Consider the following 15,042-nt stretch of genomic DNA (forward strand, 5'->3'; position numbering starts at 1 on the left):
GGTGGACAGATGGACAGATAGAAAACTAAATGGACAGAACAAAATAATTTTCACTGCCTTTCTTCCTGATCAAGTGGTACTGAGTTCAAATTAAAATTATCTATTTACATACAGCATCTCTATATCAGACCAAAAGCTCTTTGAGGGCAGATATCTTATTATTTATCTTTTTATCCCCAATACTTAGCAAAATGTTCTGTACCTACCTGGTAAATATTCCCTGAATCAATAAGTATTACTAGGCATTAGAAGAAGACATTTACGGTATATCTGCTATACACCAGACAATACACATCCATTTTCTTATTTAACCCTCATATAGACCAAGAAGAGGTCACTACCTGTCCTCTAAAATTGATGGTCTCCTTTCCACGGTGTGGGGTTTTGCTGGGGAGCAGCCACACAATTAGAGATGAGATCTCCCAGTCTCCTTTGCACCTATGTTGAGTCATGAGGCTGGTCTTTGCCAATGGGATGTTAGTAGAAATTACTGTCACTCTGTATGCCAAAAAATGTAAAAAATGAGTTTGCCTTCTTCATACTCTCTTTCTACTCCCATCGAGGAGATGTAAACCATGGGAACCTAGAAGACGGCAGAGGCACCAGATAGAAAGGGATAGAAAGGGAAGGAAAGCCACAACACACTGGCCTGTTCAAGGGGAAAGACATAAACCTAACCCACATAAACCTAACACCACAATCTGGTGGGTTGTTTCTGAAAGCATGGAGCACTACTCAATCTAGTACATAAAATGTTGCAAACGGGGTAGTTTAGATTTAAAAAACAAGGTTCAGCTAGGTTCAACAACTTACCCAAAGCAACATCTCAGTGGCAAAGCTGAAGTTCAAGCTCAGGTCTGCCTAACACAAAAGTCCTTAGTCTTTCCACTATGTACTACTGGGGTGATCTGATGTTAGTAACGCATAGATACACACCTATGAAATCACTACTTCCCCCACTGCCAAGTGCAGTCCAGGCAATATCAGACTAAGCTTTCTTACTCCTCCCTAAACCTGAATTGATGGCAAGCTCCATGTGGGCAGGGACTCTAACAGTTACATTACCATTATACCATCCAATATAGTGCCTGGAATCCCATATGCACTTAACTAACACATGATGGTTTTTTAGATGGATGGATGGATGGAGAGCTGGATAGAAGAATAGATGGATGGGGGGGGGGAGTTGTCACTAGGATAAATATGATGAGAAAGGGCCAACCACCTCATTCCCTATCCCACATCCTCCTACAGCAAGGGCCACGGATGCTGAGAGTCTTTGTAGAATCTATTATACCTTCTTCCCCTGAATTTCAGGGAAAAGAGATTTATCTTTAAAGATCTAATATTGCTCTCCTCTACCAAACAGTAATCAAATCAAGATCTATATTCAAGCTGAAAAATCTTGAGGAAAAATATATTTTTTCTTTTAGGACAGTAAGACGAGATATACATACACACAGGGTGAAGGAAAGATGGACATGCAACGGCTAAAAGAGAGTTAACTAAACAAGAAGGCATTTGTGGTCAATGGTAAAAAAACAAAGGATCCAAAGGCTGACCCTGGAATACCTAACCCTAGACAGAGATCTGGGTGTCTCTGATGCAACTTACATCCTTCCCGTCTAGCCACTGTTAGAGACTGGACCATCCAACCCAGAACTAGACTATGTCTTGATCACATTTTACCTAGCTGCCCTATGTCTCTCTCTCTCTATAAATATATACATATATATATACATATATTCTACTCCAACCAGACAGTTCCATTCATGAGTGCGAGCACTGTGTCTAACTTCTACTCCCCCCACCACACCTACATCAGACTGAATACCAAAACTCTTGTCAGCTTGACTAAAACCAGGCTTTAGCTTCAGGCAAATAATTTCCAGTCAGAGACAAGAGTACCAGGCATACACTGGCCCCTCTCTGGGCCTCAACCCCTTCATCTGTAACAATGGGTCACACTGGATCAGTTCTTTCTTTTCTTTTTTAAAGATTTATTTATCTGACAGAGAGGGACACAGCGAGAGAGGGAACACAAGCAGGGGGAGTGGGAGAGGGAGAAGCAGGCTTCCCGCTGAGCGGGGAGCCCGATGTGGGGCTCGATCCCAGGACCCTGGGATCATGATCTGAGCCGAAGGCAGACGCTCAACGACTGAGCCACCCAGGCGCCCCAAACACTGGATCGGTTCTTACCCTTTCAAGCATGAGGCTCCCTTATAATGTCAAAATAAGACCCACTTTGCCCCCTGAGGCGTTATTTCATTAGTATAACCTTGTAACAACTGTGTTAAATAGATGTCATTTTCCACCACTACTACCACACCCTTTTTTATAGAGAGCCTCTATAACATGTCCTCTAGACACTGAGGCTTTCAGAAACTGGGTCACTTGCCTACAACCACTGAGCTACTAAACAGCAGAGCAGAACTAAGAATTCAGCTTTGCTTGTCTACAGAGCCCAAACTGTTAACAGTATACTATCGGCTAAATGAAAAAAAAAAAAAGCCACTATTTATTCAACAATGCTTTTAAATACATTCATATTTTATAAATCCCAATGGCACCCACATACTTTGGAAAAATGATACCGTGGTACATATTTGTGGGAGACGCTGTTCAGAAAAAAGCCAATGCTGGGTGTGGCCATGGATCTGCACGCCCACTGCAGTAATTCCAGGGCTCTCAAGAGTCCCAGAGCCCACAGACTGAAAAACCACTGGAACAGCTAGGTGACACTTTAGGTACATTCCTGCCTTCACTTTCTGTCCGTGGTCCTAAAATTTGAACTTCTGGGTGATTTCTTGATGCGTAGCTTCAGTCTGTTTCTGGTCAGGTACAGCTCAGGGGAACTGCAGTCAGGGAAGTCCCTTCTCCCTCATTTGCAGTAGTACCTGGTCAAACCTTTGAGTTATCATATTCCTACTAGAGAGAACCCACCCCAAACCTGGATTTGTTTGTTGGGGAACAGAGGCTGATTTCAAAGTCACTCTAATAAAACTTCAAGAAGAAGTCAGTCAGGATTGTCATCTTCTCTCTCTCTCTCTCTCTCTCTCACACACATACACACACACACACACACCATCCTCCATGGCACCTGCCTCCACCTTACTCAATCTTTTATTTTGAATGAGTGTGAAAAATGAAAACAGAGAAGGGCTAGGAAGAGTCAGGAGAGGACAGAGAAAGAACAGAGAGGAGGAAGCCAGAACATGAAGCAGCTGGCTGCACTCATCTGAAAAGAGGATGTGGAATTTAAGTAGTAATTAGGAAAGACTGGGATAAGCAGTGAGCACCTCCCCATCTCCAGCACCAGAGCCTAGCTGTGAAGCATCCATCTGGGCGACCTGTCTCTAGAACACAGAATACAACACTTAGCCAGAAAGGGAACCAGGAGGAGACCTCTATTTCCCTTTTCCAAATGAGGAGTGAGTAGAGGGTGAACTATAGGGCACTGCGAGCTCTCGCCGGACGGGGCCCCTAAATCACAAAATGTGTTTATGGTGGTTATTAACCAGAGTTCAATTGGGATCCAGATCCAGCATCATGATGTGTCACAGGCTTAGAAAGCAGGAAAAAAGAGAAATATCCCATAAACAAGCATGTGGGTTGGCTTGATCTTTTGACTATTGTTCTATCAGAAAAATAAAAATCATAATAATCATATAGCAATGTTCTCACAAAAGCATTTTTTAAATAATTTCTCCGCTGAATATCAAAAATAAAAGCCCACACACTCATCAATTCTTACCCATTATTTGAATCAGTAGGAGATGCTCAGACTGTGAACCCAGAAGGCAGGACTATGTCTCTACTCTGGGCAAGATTAACAGATCTTTAGCATATAATGGGCTAGATTATAAGGTTTACAGACTGGGTTTTGGTACAACTCCAAAGGGTTGAACAAAATTATAGTTGAGGGCCAGTGTTGGAAGGAGGAGGCAAGACAGAAGAGAGGGACTCTTGGAGGACACTAATTCTATGTACCTAATTTTGAGCAGACACAGAGTCCCTCAGGAATTTGTTCTATCTTCTCAGCAAGCATTGTCCCATCCCCATTCATTTTCTGCAAACATGTCCACTTTCCCACTTCAAACCATGCAGTGGCATCCTGTGGAACATCCCTTAGGATGCCAATGCGGCCCTGAATGACATGTCCCCTCCAGCTTCCCTCAGCTTACCCTCACCTCAGTCATAACGCGACAGGCCCGTGTTAGTCTTCTGTCTGTTTCCCAGACTGCCAGGCTCTCTCCCACCTCTAGCCCTTCACACCTGCCCTACCCTCTGCCTATACTCTCTTCATCCCACCCCCTTCCTTCTTGTCTTCTTTTTCCAGCCAAATGCTATCCAGTCTCCAGGCTTCCACAGCAACAGCAACTCCTTGAACATCCTCCCTCAGATTAGGTTAGGCTCCCAATTTAAAACCCTCCCAACCTCCTAACAGGTCTCCTTTGCAGCACTTTAAATACCATTAAATTTAAGTTTATTTATTTACTTATTTTAATTTTATTATGTTATGTTAGTCACCATACAATGCATCATTAGTTTTTGATGTGGTGATCCATGATCTGTTGTTTTCATAGAACACCCAGTGCTCCATGCAGTACATGCCCTCCTTAATACCCATCACGGGGCTAACCCATCCCCCCACTCCCCTCCCCTCTAAAACCCTCAGTTTGTTTCTCAGGTCCATAGTCTCTCATGGTTCATCTCTCCCTCCAATTCCCCCCACCCATTTTTCCCTCCTTCTCCTAATGTCCTCCATGTTATTCCTTATGTTCCACAAATAAGTGAAACCATCTGATAATTGACTTTCTCTGCTTAACTTATTTCACTTAGCATAATCTCCTCCAGTCCCATCCATGTTGATGTAAAAGTTGGGTATTCATCCTTTCTGATGGCTGAGTAATATTCCATTGTATATATGGACTACATCTTCTTTATCCATTCGTCTGTTGAAGGGCATCTCGGCTCTTTCCACAGTTTGGCTATTGCAGACATTGTTGCTATGAACATTGGGGTGCATATGGCCCTTCTTTTCACTACATCTGTGTCTTTGGGGTAAATACCCAGGAGTGCAATTGCTGGGTCATATTTAAGTTTATTTAACATCTGTCTTCTCTGTCTTAGCAAGCTCTAAAACAATAGAAAGGACATCTCTGTCCATGGCCATATCCCTCGGAGTCAGCACAGTGTTCGGAACACGGAAGGTATTCAACGAATACTGGCTGCCTCCATCCTTCCTTCCTCCCCGTCTTCGACTGGCCCCTCCGGTGTCTTCCCCACCCCGTAATTCAGAGTTTCAGATGTGGGTGCTAGACATGCTCAGCCCTGAGTGGGCCAGGCTGGGAGACACATCATCCTCGTCATCCCTTTTTGCCCAAACTTTTGATTCAGACCCAACAGAAAAGACACATCCGAGCAGTCTATTTCTTTTCAGCTCCCCCGTGGCCAGTTATGTGGCCCTGAGCTAAGAACCAACTCCGTAAGCCCAGCTTGGCTCCACAGGGGTGGGAGGAGGAGGTAAGATGCATGCGATGGACCCCCACAGTGACGTGAATCATGAGACTTCAATGCAAATGCCATTTCATGTTTGAAGCTGCCACACCACACCTGTCACTCAGCTTCCCAGTCACTGTCCCAGAGTTAGAAGTCAGGGAGAAAAGCCATGGCCTTGAGCTCCTCTCCTAACCACTGTATCACCACGGCCCAGGCTCCTGACAGAAGAGTGGCAGCCGAAACAGAAGGAAATGAAAGACAAGGGTTGGAGGACGTTGGAGCTCGGCCTTCCCTGTCAGTTCTCCTCAGAGCAATAACTAGAGCTCTCTGATGGGACATTCCTCCTGAGGGAAGAGGGGCATTCTCTTCAGCCTTCCTTTGTAACAACCAGACCCTTCTGACCTGTGGTATCTGTATGAAGTAGGGAGGAGAAGGGCGGGCCAGAAGACGAAGCCAAAAAATAAAATAAAATAAATAAAATAAAATAAAGGCAGGGGAGTCTGGGCAATACAGTATTTTCATTATCGATAAAGATTAAAAATGAAAGCCTTTGTTTCAACTGTTACTCTTGGACTTACTTTGTTGTTGTTGATAATCACTGTAGAAGGATTTGACTAGTTCTGATGAGATTAGATACACTACCAAAAGGAAGTGAGAGCTATTTTATGTTCAAGTAGTAGTAAACTTCTGTCTTGAAACAAAATTACAAGTAATGGAAATTTTTAAATTAGCCACTGTTTTGGAACTTGCAATAGATTGTAGTGAAACGTGTCTCTGTGGCTGCAAGTTTTATGGAGATAAATGACTATTCTGAATGAGCACTACCGAACCAGAGTATTTTGAATGCTTCATTGTTTATACACCTTTTTTTCAAAGTACTCAAGGTGCTTTACGTGTATTTTAACATTTATCTTCATAATATCACTGTCCTGGGAGAAGGTATCACTGCTCACTGATTTGTTATTTTGCTTCATTATCTTTCAAAGCACTTTTGCTGAGGCAACTGTGCATATATTGGATATAGCATGGGCTTTGGAATTCTTGGTAATAGAATTAGCCTCTTTGAGTGTTGGTTTCCTCACCTGCGAAATGGAGACAGTTACCTGCCTTGTTGTGTTTCTACATTTAAAATGATCTGGGGGCGCCTGGGTGGCTCAGTCGTTAAGCGTCTGCCTTCGGCTGGGTCATGGTCCCAGGGTCCTCGGATCGAGCCCCGCATCGGGCTCCCTGCTCCGCGGGAAGCCTGCTTCTTCCTCTCCCACTCCCCCTGCTTGTGTTCCTGCTCTCTGTCTCTCTCTGTCTGTCAAATAAATAAAATCTTTAAAAAATATAAAATAAAACAAATAAAAAATAAAAAATAAATAAAATGATCTGTGCCAGGACTGAGATGGTATATGAAGGCTTTCCCATTTAAAATAAGACATGTGAGCTTCTGCTGAAACGGGAGCCATGACCATCACCATCAGCTTCGTCATTATTTTATTTGCTTGTCACAAGACATGGTGAAGAAGCTAGGGAAGGTGCTGTCTTCACTTCATAAAGGAAACTGAGGCTGAGATCATTGATGTGTCACCCGGCATCACAGAGAGAATGCACTGTAGGGTCAGGACCAGAGCCCAGGACCCCCCGAAACATTCAGCCCACTAGATTGAACTGCTTCCATATAAATTCCACATATATATTCCAGCTAACTAATAAAAACCTGTATTTGTTTCCTACCACCCCAGCTTGACGGCCTGAACACAATCAAGCAGCCGCAGCTTCTCACTATCAGGGATAGCAGAGCCCAACCGCACACCAGGCCCCGGGTCCCTGCTCACTGCGTTCCAGCGACGAGACCCTTGACAAGTCGCTTGGCCACTGGGGCCTCGGTTCGCTCTTCGGCGACAAATAATAAATAAGGGAAAGCCAGGGCAATCTAGCATCCTCCTAAATCTAAAATTCAGTAAGTTTTAGTAACCGTGGACTTCACTTCCCTTTGTACTTTCTCTTTAAAGACCTGTACACCTTCTTTTTCCTTTCAGCATCTGCACTGCTCCCCCTCACCCCCTCCTGTGGGCAACCACCCTGTACTCACCACCTCTGCTCGTTCCTGACTTCGGTGATGGATACACTGAGTAGTGCTGCTGAATTGCACATCTCACACGGATGTATCTGTGCTTAACTGTGGACTCTACCCACAACAGACTCCAGTGCACACATCCCGGCCCGAGTGAGGAGACGTGCATCATCCACAGAATGCAAATGTAAACACTCCCTTTCATTCTGAAGCCTACCTGGTAAATCTACAGAATGAACATTTATGCTACATCCATCTCTGCTTCGCAGACATGCCTTGGAACTCTCCCACTGCCAAGCTCTCTCACACACGCTCACACACGGGAGACAGCACGCACTAATGTGCCCTAGGATGGACACGGTCTGACTTACAAAGCAGCTTGCCACCATGTTTTCCCTAAGTTACTCTGAATGGATGTAAAGCCAGAAAAACAGCCCTAAACCGATCTCCCCATGGATTCTGAAGCCTCCCCCACTCCCTCTCCCACTTCCTCCCTATTTCCAACAAGGCCAATTCAGGCCTCACTCAGTTCTCTCCAGTTCCAGCTTCCGTCAGTGAGTGGGGGAGGCAAGAAGCAGCCTTTCAGGAGAGAGAAACCATGCCAAAACCAGAACATAGTAGCTACTCAATCAATATCTTTTGAGTGAATCAAAGATGATTCTCAACATAGAAAAAAGGCAGACTTCACATATGAGAGGACAGTTACCTCCACCCAAGGAGTAATCCCAACTCACCCACCTGTCAGCTACCACCTGAGACTCTCATTCAGAGTCTCCTGAAGGAATTGGGTTTCTCATGGGCACAGAGCTGAGAGACCCCTGAGCTCCACATTTTGCCTTTGGTCCGCCTCTCCCCTGAACCAAAATTCCTTATTCTAACTCCATCGTTCCCATCATTCACCCATCTGGAGGAAAACACACTTAAAAAAAATAATGTTCTGCTGGAAGGAGATGCTGCAAGTAGCAGCTGTGTTGTCTCGGTGTGGAGCTAGAAATGAAAAGGAGCCACTGAGGAGGCGCAAGTCTCCGGGTGGGCAGCCACCAACTCTGCCGAGAGTAAGAACCTGAGAAGCAGTCCAGCTTGAGGGCTAGCGGAGCACCCCGCCATCAGCATTCAGGCACCAGAGACCTTATCCCCTTCTCTGGACTCAGCTCCTCTAGCGCCAAGCCTCTCACATCTCCTCAGTCAGCCTCAGTTTCCCCATCTCCCAAATGACAAGCTCTAATGCCCCCTCCCTCTACCCAGCCCTTCCTTGCTCCTCACCTCCCTGCTTCGCCCACTTAGAGCAGAGACGATGAGTACAAGACAGGTCTGTAAAATCCTGCCAGGCTCACTGGCATGAAGATGCTATATAAATACCAAGTGTTATCGTACTATTACCACAGAGGTTTAAATTGGGCTGGGGGCCCCGGGACTGCGTTCGCAACACCTCCCCCACATTCTCGGCACTGAAGAGATGGTGCTCCAACGGGGAAACTGCTTTCCTCGATCTTTAGCTGCTCAGGAAACTCATGTATTAGGGCGGCCTCCTTACAGAAGCCCTCTAAAAATACCTATCAATGTATATTTAGCTCCCGATACTGTCCTCCTACCAACAGGCTTCAGGCTGAACCATTCTGCATGTGCCGCTGGTGAGAAACTGGGGACCTGAGCTGGCAGCCCCCAGCATTTCCTCAGGCTTTTCTTTCCTGTTCCCTTTTCCTTTGTCTTTCTTCTCTCTGCTTGGTTATGCACATCCTCCCAAACTGCAGCCAAAGACATGGCCATGGCTCCCTTCTCCTCTCCATGGCAATTCCTCAGAGTGGATTGTGTCCAGGATAAAGAAGTCCTGTGCAGCATCCAGAGCAGAGTTAGAACGAATCATCCCAGCCCTGCTCAAAGCCTTCAGGGGTCCCCCACTGCCCTCCGGCTAAAGCTCAAGCTCCTGAGCGGGCCCCTGCTGACCTCCAGGCTCAGCTCTCAGAGAGGGTATGGCCACTGTCCAACACCCCAGAACTGTCCTGCTTGCTCTCACTCTCATACCTGCAAGGATATGGATGTAGCATTCCTTCCCCAGGAAAACCTCTTCTCCTTCCTTGTCTAAGTCCCACGTGCCCATCTTCAATCCCAATTTAAATGTTACTTCCTTCGGAAAGTTTGCCCCAACCCCCCCATAGCTAGGTTGGGTGCCCTTCTTCTGGGTTTTCATGACATGTGGTTCCCGGCGGGGGACGCTCAGCCCCATCCCACCCACACCGAGCACAGTGCCTGGCACACTGTGGGTATTCAACCATGTGTCTTGAAGGAAGACAGTAAGGTGGGGACAGGTGATCGCATGGGCCCTGGAGTGAGGGCCTTAGTAGAAAAAAGAGGAAAAGCCCCAAGCTCAGATACACCTGCCCATTCTCCAGAGCTTGCACCCATGTACTCACCGTTAGGGGAATAGTCAAAACAGGTCATCTCCCACAGCAAGGCTGACAAAACTGTTGGCACAGCATGTTCTGATCAGTAACATACATACACACATACATACATATGTGTGCATGTGTGAATACATACTACAGTCTTTGGTATATAGACTAACAAATGGCAGCTTTCATTTTATAGCAAATGTCATGTGATCCAATCCTGTTGCTTTCTTCTTACCACCCCCTATAGCTACCTCTAGAAGGCTGGGTCTTCAATATTCAGCCCTGACCCTGCCTCCACCCCCATCACCCAGGAAGCAAGCCCCAAAAGGTAACACTGATAACCCTGTAAATAGGCCCAAGTGACTGGAACCCCCTAACTCTTGATAACCTAGAGACTGAATTCTCAGCTCTCTTTTCTCCAACAGAATGATCAGAATGGGAGCGAGCTGGGACGAGTCATAGCTACATGAAAGAGATGTTGTAGACCAAGGGGAAGGATTGGGAATAGACAACCCCTCCCTACTCCCAGTCCCAGGCTTCCCTCAGCACTCTCTTTTGTATCCTATAGGTGACAAGACAGATTCTGGAATGAAGCAAGTGATTCAATTCAATTAACATTTACTAAGTACCTACTACAATCCAGGCCCTGAGGCTACAGAGATGAACAGGGTTGAACGAGGGTCCTCGCCCTTACTTCCCTGTTCTTAGCCATGGCTTAGGAGCATCTTTGAATTTCCATCCTCCTCTATCACTTACCCATCTATTCCAGGTACTATGATTTATTATAAAGACTAACAGAGAATAATGACTTGAAATAATGTAGAATTTTCCAGGTGGCATAACAAATGTTTAGAAACAGCATGTCCTGAATTGTTACCAATACAAGAGATCCCAAGTTATGTAAGGTAATAGTTTGTTAAAGGAATGGCAAATTCCACTATCTTTTAGGAGAAATGAGAATATATTAACTTTGGTGTTTCCCAGTCCCAGCATTTGCTTGAGTATTCCACAAGTTTGTTCAAAAAATGAATAGGTAAATGACTGAATGAACGAACAAGCCTATTAACGAACTTGTGATTCAGTTTTTATACATTAATCCCACAAGAGCTGAGTAACATGTCTTCTTAACCACAGAGCAGGGAGTTTTATTCCAAGCCCACAGAGAGAAGTCTTAGGATGGACAGATGGGACTCTGGTCCTCAAGTCACACAGGAAGCCATAGCTCCGGGTCGGGGACATTTGCCAAATTATGCCCCTCCCTGCCCATCCCACGTTGCATCAAGGGAACTGAAGGAACATGCAATCACACAGATTGCATATAGAAACCTGGAGCCCATGAGGTTGGCAGGTGGCTCACAGTGTGGGGAAATGAGTGTGAAGAAGGACCTTGGTGCCAGAAGATGTGGAGATGTGAGCTCAAGTCCTGGATCAGGTAGCTCCTAGTAAGTCACATACCCTCTCTGAACCTGTTTCTTCATCTATCAAATGAGGATAACAAGATCTCATTTGGGGGATTATGAGCATTAGATGAATAAAGCATCTATATTAACTTTCTAAACCATAAACTCTATCAACTTACAGACCTAAGAATACCAGAGGTTGGAAGGTCAGAGGAACAGGCAAAATGGAGTGGCCCAGTCCCCAGCTACCCTTCCCTAGCAAAGGTCACTGATAGAAGGTCTTTCACCGACCCAGCTGTCTGACATCTCAACACCGCCTCCCTTGCTCCCTCCCCTCTGTCATACACTGAGAGCTGAGGAGTTGTGCAGCCTCAGCCCGGGGCGCTGTGTCATGCTCCAGCACCTGTCATTCCCTCTGTACACAGAAGGAGAATGCGAAGTGACACCTGGAGCTGAGGTGGGGAGTAGGAGCTGCCAGCAGGGACTGCTGCAGAGGCGGATGTCAGGAAGCCTGGAGAGGGGGCTGTCCCAGGCAAAGCACCAGCCCTGGGGCAAAGGGCACAGTGCCAACTCCTGGATCTGCGGTCCAGAAGCAGTTGATCTTGGGCTGAGCACTTAACCTGTGTCCTAGATGATTCACATCAAAAGCCTGATCTGCCTGCCTCCCTGGGTTGGTATTATATTTTACTGCTTCTAAGACCCCAAAAGTTGTAGGATGCCCCAGGAGTTCCTTTTTAGCAAAGACAGAAAGAAAAATGCTGTCAATTACACTGTATCATGTCATTATTGTAAAACACAGGCTGATGTCAATGATGCTTCAGCTTGAGAAACGCGCATTGGAGAAGCGCTGTGATTTGGTATGTGAGCACACTGTGTGAACCTAAGACTAAATCTGAGTAGCTGTTCCTGGGGGATCGAACCGCAGCCCTCAGCACCCTCAGCACAAATCTTGAGAGTGCCAAGCCCTTTCCCTGGAGCACATTCACATGGGAATTAAGGAGAGAGGAAGAAATCAGTAGGTGCAGGAAGAACAGGGACAAGGTCCTGTTGGTTCAGATGGACAGCAGGGGTCGTTCGGCAAAGTCTGAAGGCCACTAAGAATGGGAGGTTGGAGGGCTGAGTGGGCAGAGAACGAAGAGGACAACGGACTTGGCCTAGGGGTCACCACTTGTGCCCACTCATATGCACCTGATACATGCCGGTGAGGACACGGAGGGCCTTACTGGACATGCTAATGGAAAGACCCCGGTGACTCCTACAAATCTGCTCCTCAAGCCACATGGCAACCCTTCTGGGAAGCCAGTGGGTACCGCTCCCATCAGTATTCTCCCATCCTGTCAAAGGGTCCAGTTCCTCTACCTCTCCTCACACATCCTAGCTCCCAGACCCCACCCCAGAATGGCAGAGTCGACTTTGGGAGCACTTCAACCTGTCACAATGCCTACTAAAATGTGATATCCTAAAGATGTACATTGGAACACTTTTAATAATTAACTATAATAGCCAAAACCAGAAGGAAATCCAGCTGTCAAATAACTGTTATTAACTATAGTCACCATGCTGGTCTCCCGGACTTACTCCTCTGTAGCTGATAGTTTGTACTCTTTGGCCAATTTCTCCCCCACTCCCAACACCCAGGAAGTACCATTCATTTCTCTGTTATTGTGAGTTTGATTTTTTTTTAAAGACTCTACATATAAATGAGATCCTGCAGTATTTGTCTCTTTTCAGTGCTTGGGTTATTTCACTTAGCATAATGCCCTCCAAATTCATCCACACCATTGCCAATGGCAGGATTTCCTTCTTCTTCTTTTTTTTTTTTTTTAAGGCTAAATAACATTCCTCTGTGTGTGCGTGTGTGTGTTTGTGTATGTATCTCTTTATCCATTCACCCACTGATGGACATTTAGGTTGCTTTCCTATCTTGGCTACTGTGAATAATGCTACAATGAACATGGGTGTATTTGCTGAGAGTGGAGCTCAGATGTTCTCACCACACACACAAAATAGGTAACTATGTGAGATGATGGGTATGTTAATTAGCTTGACTGTGGTATTCTGCAATGTATGTCTAAACACTGTATCGCATACCTTAAATATATACAATTTCTATCTGTCAATCGTACCTCAATAAAGCTGAAAAAAATAAAACATGAGAAAACATTGCCCAGATGTGCTGCACCGTCTATGACCATGCACTTCTGAAACACTATGTACAATTATCTTTACAGACTAAACCATGTTTAAAATTCAGTAGAATTTTCTTTTACAAGAGTAACCTTCAGAAAATCCTTTTGTAAGGCAACAGATGTTTTTAAACATCGTCGTCTCTATTTATCTGTTCCCTATATTGAGGGGTTGGTTGCTTATGAGCTCCATTCGAACATTCCAATCCTTTACACCTTCAGATTTTTCTCCTTCACTTAATCACAATTGGTGTGAAGGTTAAAAGTATAAGTATTGTGTGTATTCCACAAGACAATGAGTAGACACGAACATTGTCAAGCTCTCATTTTTCTCAGACTTCATCTACCTCCACTCCTCTGTTCCCTGGAGAAAATCTCCTCTTTGTTCCCCTTTGGGTCAATCGTAATGGTGGCTCCTAGATCCCCCTCCTCCCTTTTCTACTGCATTCTCTTCTTTTCCACACAGGTCTGGCAAGCAGCTTGGGTATGGGAATTTCCAAGTCACACCCCTTTCTGCCATTGCCATACCCACATGGGCCTGGGCCACTACCCTCCCACTCAGGCACCAAAAGCTACCTGACACAACGACGAGAAACCACAAAAGCCCGGAGAGGCATGCCCATTATCACCAGTCCCAAGGCCCATCGCACATGCTGCTAACGGCTCTGTAGATAGGCCCCAATAGAGGCCATACTACACTCATTCTCAAAAACATGATTTATCAGATATTTAAATCTACTGCCAATAAACATACGCCGCCTAGGACACTGCGTGGGCAACAATTTAGTATTACTTATCAAACAGTTTAATGTGACTCAATTTTATACCTCCTCATATGAATAAATCTGCAAGTCATAAAAAATTCTGTGGTCAGGACACAAGTCTCAATTATCAGTTAAGAAAATATCCGTGGGGGTCTTCTTCAACGTTCGAAGAAACACTGCACCCCAATGGCATTCGGGGCCCATCTTTGCGGGGGCCCCTCAGGCTAGGGCAAGCTGCTTGCTTTGGTGAAAAGACTCACTAGGGTATGTGTGCCCAGCACCAGGCAAACCCAGAATGGAAAAGCAGAAGGAAAAGCAGCCACACCCTGGTTCTGTAACCTCTACAGAATGCCACATGCATCTCCACAGAGTACCCATAGCCCCCTGCAGGTGGGTCACCTACGGTCTGGCCCCGTGGAGAATCCCGTCCTTGAACTTTTTTCTTCTGACCCTACTGCAGGCACTTCTGCCTTCCCACCCCTGGGTTCCTTGCAGCAGCCACTTCATGACCACACAGGCACATCCCCTCACACCAAAAGGGACAGACAGGAAGAGGACTCACCCACTGAGGACCACGATGAAGTCCATGACATTCCAGCCATTGCGGAGGTACGAGCCCTTATGGAAGATGAACCCCAGGGCCACAATTTTGATACCAGCTTCAAAGCAAAAGATCCCAATGAAATACGGTTCTGTCTTCTCCTGCAGGATGAGGAGCACAGGTGCCGGTAAGGGGGGGGG

At 45.8% G+C, this 15,042-nt stretch overlaps 1 protein-coding gene across 1 annotated transcript in view; it reads right to left on the reverse strand.

The window, feature by feature from the left end:
* Window positions 1-15,042, reverse strand: part of CACNA1E (calcium voltage-gated channel subunit alpha1 E) — a 290,904-nt gene that overhangs the window by 247,370 nt on the left and 28,492 nt on the right. Inside the window, exon 3 of the mRNA XM_081823197.1 lies at window positions 14,864-15,003. Within this exon, the coding sequence (XP_081679323.1) occupies window positions 14,864-15,003 (140 nt within the window). The remainder of the gene's footprint in view (window positions 1-14,863; window positions 15,004-15,042) is intronic.

The sequence above is a fragment of the Leptonychotes weddellii genome, chromosome 6 (assembly GCF_054177405.1).
Source record: "Leptonychotes weddellii isolate Sample4059 chromosome 6, ASM5417740v2, whole genome shotgun sequence".
NCBI classification, from domain to species: domain Eukaryota; kingdom Metazoa; phylum Chordata; class Mammalia; order Carnivora; family Phocidae; genus Leptonychotes; species Leptonychotes weddellii.